The sequence below is a fragment of the Malaya genurostris genome, chromosome 2 (assembly GCF_030247185.1).
Source record: "Malaya genurostris strain Urasoe2022 chromosome 2, Malgen_1.1, whole genome shotgun sequence".
Classification (NCBI taxonomy): Eukaryota; Metazoa; Arthropoda; class Insecta; order Diptera; family Culicidae; genus Malaya; species Malaya genurostris.
The window spans coordinates 121,857,975-121,867,830 of NC_080571.1; the positions used below are offsets into that span (position 1 = coordinate 121,857,975).

The following is a 9,856-nucleotide window of genomic DNA, read 5'->3' on the forward strand; positions in this document are numbered from 1 at the left end:
TGCTGTTGCTAAACACGTTTCAGTTGAAAAATTTCGATTCAATTGGTAGTTAGATTATATAAATCCCTTCACAGATCACTGAGTTATGAGCTTTAAAAATACGAGAAAGACAAACGCGTCTTATGAACTATCCTCTTTGATACTCGTTTATACCAAACATTTCAGAAAAGTTTAATTTTGAATTATTTGAGATTATGTCACACAACTTAAAATTTTATCATGAAATTGTGATCATATTTTCGATGGCATGTAGCAAAAATTATGTTGATTCGTTAGGTACAACAAGAGATATTCACAATCAAAACTTATCACTTTCTCAGAGGTTACCTTTTGAAAAGGCGCCCCATAGTAAAGTAAGTCGTATTCACGACAAAAATTTGCTATTTATTTCATAATTTGGCATGTGTTTTATTTAAATCAGCAAAAAAAATTATCAAATCAGAAAACCCCAAAAAACACCCTTCAGTATGACCAATCTTTCGCCTGTAGTTACTAATTCAGATAAATTCAGAATAAACATAAGTTCTGTTGTTTTTGATGGAGCTTTAGGAAAATTTTCATCAAATTGCAGACAAGTCAGAAATTGTTTCACACAACCCTCTTTCTTGATTTGAAGCCCGGTACTTCACCAAAGGGACAAGCCGTCCTAAATTAATCTCAACTAATATTTATCTATGTTTTGTCATCTACTCGTCAGTTAAAGTAATGCTTTGATATTTCTCAGTGTACAGATCAATTGCAAGACTAGTGCTACGATTCTGTAGGTAACCAGAATCATCCTCTGTCGAAGCTAGATCACATTACATGTTAGTGCACCATAGCAGTTCAACACGAACTGATGGATTTTTTTACTATTTTCGAAACTTTATCAGATACTGGGTATTCAAAATCAAATACACAACAAATTTGATCTTGTCAACCTTCCTTTGTCTAGAAAAAAACACTACGAATCGATATTAAAAATAAAACACAATTTTTCATTTCACTATTTCCATAGCCAAAGATGAGAACATCAGACGTATAATGAGAGAAATAGAACATCTATCGGAGGATTCAAATAAATTATCCCAAATGTTGGAGTTAGCTTCAAGTTTGAGGTATTAATAAAAAAATTAAAAAAAGTACTACTCGAAATTTATCACTGATATTTTGTCTACAGATGTACCCACCAACTGCTTGAGGAATCCATTAGAGAGTTACAGCGGGAAGTACAGCGGCAACTGTCTGAGCGGCAGACCAATGATGCTCAACTGAATATTTTAGAATTAACCCTGAAATCATCGTAATCTTTTCTATATATGTTCCTCGTTACATAAAATATTTATGGAGCAATTCTTTATTACAGAAATGGTATCCAAAATATGACTGTGGTGTTTTCTAAGCCCGACAAGAGAACCCAATGGGAAGAGGCATTTACGGAGGCCAAACATAAACTTGCGAGCAGCGTCGAACGAAGCCAGGTGCCCGAATTTCTCGTGTCTGTACCAATAAGAAAAACCAGAGCTGGCCTTCAGTTCACTTGTGCCTCGCCAACACTTGGCATTCAGCGTGATGTCTGGGTGTGTAACAGTGACGGATACGTCGGACAAGTGTGTGTGCTCAGTTTGGTACCAGAACCCACTGTTACCAGCTGTAATGGCGTATGTAACGCCAGAATACTCTGCGTGGCTTCCGTTCCTGCGTCGGATGAGAGGTACAATTTTTATTATTTTGTTGTCTTGTATAAAAAGGGCTGCAATCAACGTTCATTTGATTTTCTAGTCATACGGCAAGCAATGTCCACACTGCGATCCAGGAACCGCCGGCGTCCATAGCTAGCACAATTAATTCGATAGTCAATTCGGTTTCTAAGCCCAGAGATAAACGGTGTACGAAACTAGCTGATGATAACATCACTAGTGAGAAGAATTCCAGTAATATACAGCTTGATTCGGATAGCTCCAGCGAAGATTCGGAGACAGAAAGTCAACCTGAACGATCGATCAGTCCCACACAAGCTACTGCCTCAACAGAACAGATCCAGTTATCTGTAGTACATCGCCCCCAAGAATCGAACTCTGAAGAGGCCGATGTGCAGCAATCAACAATGTGGCTCGGTACAGAGGACGGTTGCATTCACGTGTATAACTGTACCGATAATATTCGAATAAAGAAAAACAAGATCAAGATTCCACATATTAGTGCAGTATACTCCATTTTATACTTATGTAACAAAGTTTTTGTTTCGCTAGCAAATGGCGATATATGCGTTTATACAAGGGATCATAGTGAGTATTCATTTGTCCCCACTGAGGATGAGCAATGAAAATTGACGAGTTGCTTTTTCATTACAGATGGTTGGAATACTACGACGCCCCTGACAGTATCCATAGGGACTGTTACAAGTCCTGTTACGAAGCTTTTAAGCGTTCAAGGAAAACTATGGTGTGCGATTCAGGGGTGCATCAAAGTGCTGAATACAACAACACTACAGGTAATAATTAATATGTCTATAGTATCTGTTTAGATTACCAATGTCACATCATATTCATAGGTCAACAACCACTTACAAATTTCGATTGATTCGAAGCCAGTCACAAATATGACAGCATTGAATGACTATGTCTGGATATCGGTGCAGAATTCAGCGCTTATCAAGTGTTGTCATCATGAAAGGTATAGCCAAGAAATATTTTAAGAATAATAAAACAAAATATTAATAATTTCTTTATTATTTTAGTTTTGAAATTATTTTCGAAGTCAATTTAGCACCATCTGTTAATAAAATGCTATCCAACTGTGATGACATAATTCGACAACATAAAGCTGCCTGTTTGCGAGTGACATCCTTACTAGCGTGTAAGGATTTAATTTGGGTAGGGACGAGTGCTGGCGTTTTGCTCACAATCGCTGCTTCGAATATTAGCAAAGGATCGCCTATTCCCGCGGTGACAGGTACTGATCGATTTATTTACCCAATCATATTTATCAAGGTGCAATGATCTCCTTCTAGGAATACCACACGGCCATACAGGACACGTTAGATTTTTAACATTTGTCGAGTCACCAGATAGTGCAGATTTTCCCAAGACAAACCATAGAAAATCAGACTCAGTGAACAATAAAACAAATCCTAATTTGTTGGTTATCTCTGGTGGTGATGGTTATGAGGATTTCCGAGGTACTGGCAATAACACGATGAGTGAAATTGCTGGACGAGAGGACAGTACCAATCACTTACTTCTTTGGCAAATCTAGTGTTACAGCTGCATTTTCTGTTGTTAGTAACGGATGAAGCCAATTCCTCTCACTATGCCTTTCGTTTAGTATAAAATCATAAAAATTGGCAAGCAGGACTTGCGAGATAAAACATTGGTAGAAAAGATTAGTAGCACCCGGAGTTCGAATAATAACATTTTATTTTATAAATCCTTCGACAATAAAGATTCACATGTAGCTACAATTCCAAAGCAGACATAAGTATCTAAAGAATAATATATTTGCACGAGGTTTTGGCATGTCGGAAATGTATGGATGTTGAAATTAATAAAATTGTTACTTAGTCTAATGTTAGTTTTTAAAATGGCCTAAACCTAAATGAAAATTTTAAAATGCACAAACAAGAAAAGAAAGGTTTCATCCATCAGAACACAGGGGAGATTTTTGGAAACAATTCTAGTGCATATATTATAATCCGAAACCTCAACCCTTGATACCATTCATAACGTACTACTTGAAACACTTTTATGACTGTTGAAGTATTACTTGTACTTAACGTAGAAGAAAACTTTAATAACTGCACATTGTAATGATAAAATATACAAATACCAAAAACAAGGCATATGGTATAAATATACAACAAACTCAATCGTTTCGTATGAATTTGGTTATTAGGCTAGTTGGCAACATTTCCCGCTGAAAACATGTTATCGTGTACAGATCATTTATACAACCTTTACGATGTTTGTAATTTTCTATGTAAACATGGCGTTTTCGCGATGATACAACAAATATAGTGAATATTCCAAGAACGTAAGCCCAAGGTTCATCTTATTAGCTGAAGATACAATATCATTGTTCAAAATACCTGAAGGGATAACACATAGTTCTATGTCAGAGAAATTTATATTTAGCTAATATATAACAAATTTTATTGGCGTAATCGGATGCTTAGTATCATTAGATAAACGATAACTTATTTATAAACAAAAATGAACATGTATACAGGTGATCGTCAAAATGCATACAAACAATTGAAATAAAAGTTATAATGTATGATCAATAAAAAGAAATTGCTGTTATCTATAAAAAAAATCCTGTTTTAATCCACCTAGTGGTATAATGATGTCTTCTCATATTATTTATTTTCTCCTAAATATTACTGCAGAAATTACCCGAAATGCTATAACTTAAAAAAGTTTAGAAAAGATTTTTGAATATTTATGTTGCACATCTGAATTTAAGTTTAAGTGAAAATCTATTTAATCATATGTGAGAAAGTGAAGTGAGCTCTATTTTATCACATTTGATTTCTATTGTTTGCTTCTTCCGGAACCGAAAGCGGACTAGAATGAAACTCAGCAAATCATTTATGCGACAATCAATGGTTTATTTGCTTACAAAGTATTCTTGAAATTGACATTTTTATACTAAGCATCCTCCAGATCCAGGGGTTTGATCCGAATGAAAATTGGGATATTCTTATGTCATCTTAAGAAATTCCGGAACTTTGTATAGGACCAGACGATCTTTCATTTAAATTTGAGTTTGTGAGAATCGGTGCAGCCATCTCCGAAAAAAAGTGACATTATTTTCATATTTTTATGCATATCACCCAGTAATTACGGAACCGGAAGTCGGATCCAAATGAAATTCCGGAACTTTGTATGGGACGATAAGACCTTTTATTTAAATCTAAGTTTGTGAAAATCGGATCACTTTTTCAGGTGCTTCCGGAACCGGGAACTGAGATCCGGTATACCCGAAATTAATGTATTTGGTTAATTTTTTCCATAAATTCAATGTGTGTGAAGTGACCAAGAGAAAGTGACTATCGCTCCGGCGGTTGCGCACAATTAGCGAAAATTTTAGTACTACAACTTGTTGGTGCTTAAAACGTATCGTTATATGTGTTGAAAGACTTAAATTAGATTTTTTTTAGACACAGAAGATGCCTTCAAGTAGTAGACGAAATGTGTATCTTTTCATGATCTGAGTAATAAATAACAGGACTGAAAGCATGGGTTTTATAGTTTTTTGCTTACTAAGACGCTTAAATGAAGACAATATAATGTGATAGGTGAAGTTGATAGTTTGAGGGTAGTCAAGAAGCTTTTAGAGCCAGTTGTTTACAAAGCACTTAGGAACAAATTTGCAAAACAATTGCGGTTTCCACTACCCGTTTTAACATGTCCTTAAAATATGTATCATTCTCAGAAATGTGAGAAGATATCAATAAAAAATATAGTGCAAAATCAGCAAGCTGCAATTTGACGTATCAACCTTTCACAAAATGTATAATCATTGAAATCTATAAAACCGTTTTTTTTTTATTATTGCATTTTCAAATTCGAAATTTTTCATGGAACACCCTGTATTGGAATGCCTCACAGATATTCGTCTATCGATTTTTTTTTAAAGTTCCGCGTTCACAAAAAAGTCGTTTTTCAACAGCCTCTACTGGAAAATCTAATAGAGATACAAAATTTCGTCCAAGATATGAAATGTGCGTCTTTTCCTTAGCTTTCATATAAGCGATTCAAAAAAAAAAACAATCTTATTGTTTATTCAATGAAAATAAGTTAAAAATTAATAGGCAAATCAAAAAATTCTAACTTGGGCCTAAATTTGTTCTTTTTGTTTTGTTGAAAAAAGAAGCCTTAGGCGTTTGACTCAATCCTGACAGGTCTCTTTATACGCGGGGGATATGAGAAGAGAAGTCTTGGCATAACATCAATTTGTGGAATTTGGCCTTTCTGTTTCAACAGACTTCGCAGCCGATTCTTAGCGTACAGAATCATTGCATGACTAGTACAATGGATCCTACTGACACTAAGAATCCTTCCAGGTCACGGAGGATATGCATCGCGTAAAAAAACCGAGCAAAAAAAATCGCGTAACTTCGTAAATCCGTGTAAAAAACACGTAACTATAGAAATTCGCATAAAAAAACCTCAAAACTAAAGAAAAATATGATCAGTAACTAACGGGGAAAACAGATTGGAAAATTGCCATATGAACACAATGATGTAATGAAAACTGCGAAAATGACGGGACTTGAACCCGTAGCTAACTCCTAACCGGGGAAATTGTGTTACAAATTAAATTACCCTGCATATGAAAACACATGAAGTGAAAGTCCAATTGACAGGACGAAACTAAGCATGCTTCGTTGTACTTAGCAACCACGGTATTCGCTTACAGTCCCGTATCGACGGAAACAAATTCAACAGAAACATATGGGGCATTCCTGGCAAAATCAGCCAATTAAAAATTTTTTATTTGTTTAATATTTTTTTACCTTTTTTCATGGTATTAACTTTAAAGGTTGTCTAAATCTATTTTTATCTATCTAAATTTTTTTTTTCGGTAAAGAACTTGTAAATATTCGACACGTATTTTTCTATTTTTAATATGGTACGTAGAATTTTCGAGATATGTTTTTTTGAAGTTTCGCGTTTACAAAAAAGAGCCTTTTTTCAACAGCCTATTCTGTAAAATCTAATGAGGATACAAAAATTCGTCCAAGCCATGAAAAGTCCGTCTTTTCCTTAGCTTTCAAATAGGCAATTCCATAAACAACCTTTAAAGTTAATACCATGAAAAAAGGTAAAAAAATATTAAACAAATAAAAAAATTAAACTTAGGCCTATTTTTTTCTTTTTTTAGTTGAAAAAAAAGCCTTAGGGGTTTAACTCAATCTTGGCAAAATTTCAGAGTGGAAAGATTAATACTTTCGGAGCAGTGAATTTTTCAATCACGACTCGCAGGCGTAAAGTGTACCGCAGCGCAACTCGCTCGAATACGGGCTTAACTTGTCGATAAATGTTGCGCCACTGATCGAATCCTAACTTTTACAGTTTATTGTTAGCAACGTTTTAGTTAAGATCGTCAAGACTTAAATTAGCATAAATCAAAAACATTGGTTGCGTCGGGTTTCTTCTTACCTTCTTGAGAAATTCGTTTTTTTTTGCAAGCAAATGATGTTTTGTGTGCACCGTATAAGTAGAAAGCGAGTAAAATATGTTCAAAGGATTTACGTGAGTATTGAAATAGTGATGACATACAGTTTTGTAAAAGTTGCGAAATGATGCAATTCTCACTATTCAGCTGTGAGGAAAAATTCTGTTGATGCAATAGTGATCATAGATTCTGAATCCTCTGAGACTGATGACACTGAAGACAATGTGTCTATATTACTTACATTTTAACATTGCATTTCTCAAATTTAAAAATATCGATTGCCTTTTTAGAATGAACTATATTAGCCTTCCGGTTATCTTACCGAATTGAAACAAAAAAGTTTTGCCAAAAAAACTGGAGTATTCGTAAGACAGTCCATACATCAAGATATTTTGTTACAAAAGTGGGGAGTCTCGTGGGAAAAAGCATTATTATGATTCCGAGAACAAGAAGTAAAAACTATTTTTTTTTATCAAACTTTTGATGTCTTTATATTGAAAAAATATGAATATTCATATTTTACAGAAAAACAATTTTCCCCTGAACTAATAATTGAAGTCAAACAATTTTGTGTGAACCGTCAAAACATCATTTGCTTGCCAAAAATCGAATTTTTCAAGAAGGGAAGAAGAAACTCGACGCAACGAATGTTTTTGATTTTTGAACTCATTTTTACACCACGATGTTAACTGAAACATTGCTAACAATAAACTGTCAAAGTTAGGATTCGATCAGTGACGCAACATGTATCAACAAGTTAAGTCCGTATTCGAGCGAGTTGCGTGGCGTTACACTCCGCGCCTGCGGGTCGTGATTGAAAAACTCACTGCTCCGAAAGTGTTAATCTTTCCACTCTGAAAATTTGCCAAGATTGAGTTAAGCCCCTAAGGCTCCTTTTTAAACTAAAATAAAAAAAATAGGTCCAAGTTTGAATTTTTTTTTATTTGTTCAATAATTTTTAACTTTGTCATGAAACTAACTTTAAAGGTTGTTCATGGAATTGCTTATTTGAAAGCTAAGGAAAAGACGTTTCATGTCTTGGAAGAGTTTTTGTATCTTTATTAGATTTTACAGTGTCGGCTGTTGAAAAAAGGCTCTTTTTTGTAAACGCGAAACTTCAAAAACACATATCTCGAAAATTCCACGTACCATATTGAAATAAAAAAATATGTGTCGAATATTTTCGAATTCTTTACCGAAAAAAAATAGTTCGATGAAAAAAAAATTTGGGTGACTGATTTCGCGTGGAATGCCCCATATACAATGTTGAATTTAGCTTAGCGCAATTTGAGACTGCATAACTTTCGGGATAACACCAGATCTCGACGTTTCATGCATTTCTAAGACAAAACAAGAAAACCGCGTAACTTTGCAAGTCCGCCTTGAAAATACCTCAAAACAGGAGAAATTTTTCTATGTCAAATATCTTAGAAACTCGTCAGTTAATTATTACGATCGATCTGTTTGTCTCCGTCTCATACTTAAGGGCTCCAATGACAAAGTTTCCTGGGAGCGCCATTTATCTACCGGTACAATTCCAAACGGCATGAGTTAGTTGAGCATCATTCTGATAAGCCGCTAGAGTTTTATAAAACCGATTTCTAGACGAACGAATCAAAATTCTAGGTGTTCAACAAAAAACGGCAGAATCAGGTACGGTGCGGTTTGGGTCTCATTCTAGGCACGGTGAAGCATAAGCGAAGAAATGGAATGGTCTAGGAGTGTTTTTGTGAACCGGAACCCCAACCTCTCCTTCCGAGATATCGCAAGCAAGCGACAAATTGAGACGATAGGAAAAACAAGTCGTCCGCAGTACGAAAGTGCTAAACAAGATTTATTGATTGACACAGAATGATGACACTTATGTCCAGACAAACATTGAACAGCTTCATGAACAGAAATATTCTACGACAACTGGATGAGGAAAGAGGGTAGAGATTTTCAAATACATGAACCTATCGAAGTCCGTTAAGAAATCTCGTATGACAGGCCGTCAATTCTGGTGGTATAACAATCGAAAATTTTGTGTTGGCGAGACTACAATACGACAATATTGTGTCATCCAAAACAGACTTCCCTTTAAATCTACTATAGTGGAAAAGAGAATTTTTTGTTTTATAAAACATTCTAATAAGCCCATTTTTATACGAAATTAAATCTGTTGAGTAATTCAAAAAAAAAGTTTCCGAGATCTTGCAAAAATAAGATGACACATGAAAAACAGATTTTGGAATAGAAAAGAAGGTAGATTTACTTTTAGGGTAAGATGAAAATAGTAACATTCGCTTCAATTTTTTGCGTCGCTATAACCACAGTATTGAACAATTTCCAAACTCGTTTTTCTTGCGGTATTTCTTCTTAGAGTCAAAGCGAAGATATTGTATTGTATTAGAGCCTAAGCAAAGATATCGCGATCCGAAAGATGGCGATTTTAGTCAATGTTCTATATAAACAGTTAATAATCGGTGTTGAACTGTCGTATAACTGGCTACATCCAAACGATATAGAGAGAATGTCGGTTTTTTTGTATATTTTGTTTTGACATAAATTTTACATTAGCATTCGCCATGACCGAAAAGGATAACTTTCATAATCAGTTTACTACTTTGGCACTAGTCTTATTTTTGAGACTCTATCTTAGGAACAGTAATATTCTGCAAAAATTCAATTAGCACCGTTTTCATTTAAAACAAAT

At 34.7% G+C, this 9,856-nt stretch overlaps 1 protein-coding gene across 5 annotated transcripts in view; it reads left to right on the forward strand.

The window, feature by feature from the left end:
- The window catches only part of LOC131433085 (uncharacterized), a 93,239-nt gene extending 88,968 nt beyond the window's left edge, over window positions 1–4,271 (forward strand). For all 5 annotated transcript variants that reach the window (XM_058599865.1, XM_058599861.1, XM_058599866.1 and 2 more), the window contains 8 exons: window positions 998–1,097; window positions 1,160–1,282; window positions 1,346–1,693; window positions 1,762–2,267; window positions 2,334–2,473; window positions 2,534–2,655; window positions 2,720–2,934; window positions 2,993–4,271. In XM_058599865.1, the coding sequence (XP_058455848.1) occupies window positions 998–1,097; window positions 1,160–1,282; window positions 1,346–1,693; window positions 1,762–2,267; window positions 2,334–2,473; window positions 2,534–2,655; window positions 2,720–2,934; window positions 2,993–3,237 (1,799 nt within the window). In that variant the 3' untranslated portion in view covers window positions 3,238–4,271. The remainder of the gene's footprint in view (window positions 1–997; window positions 1,098–1,159; window positions 1,283–1,345; window positions 1,694–1,761; window positions 2,268–2,333; window positions 2,474–2,533; window positions 2,656–2,719; window positions 2,935–2,992) is intronic.
- Window positions 4,272–9,856: the final 5,585 nt, after the last annotated feature.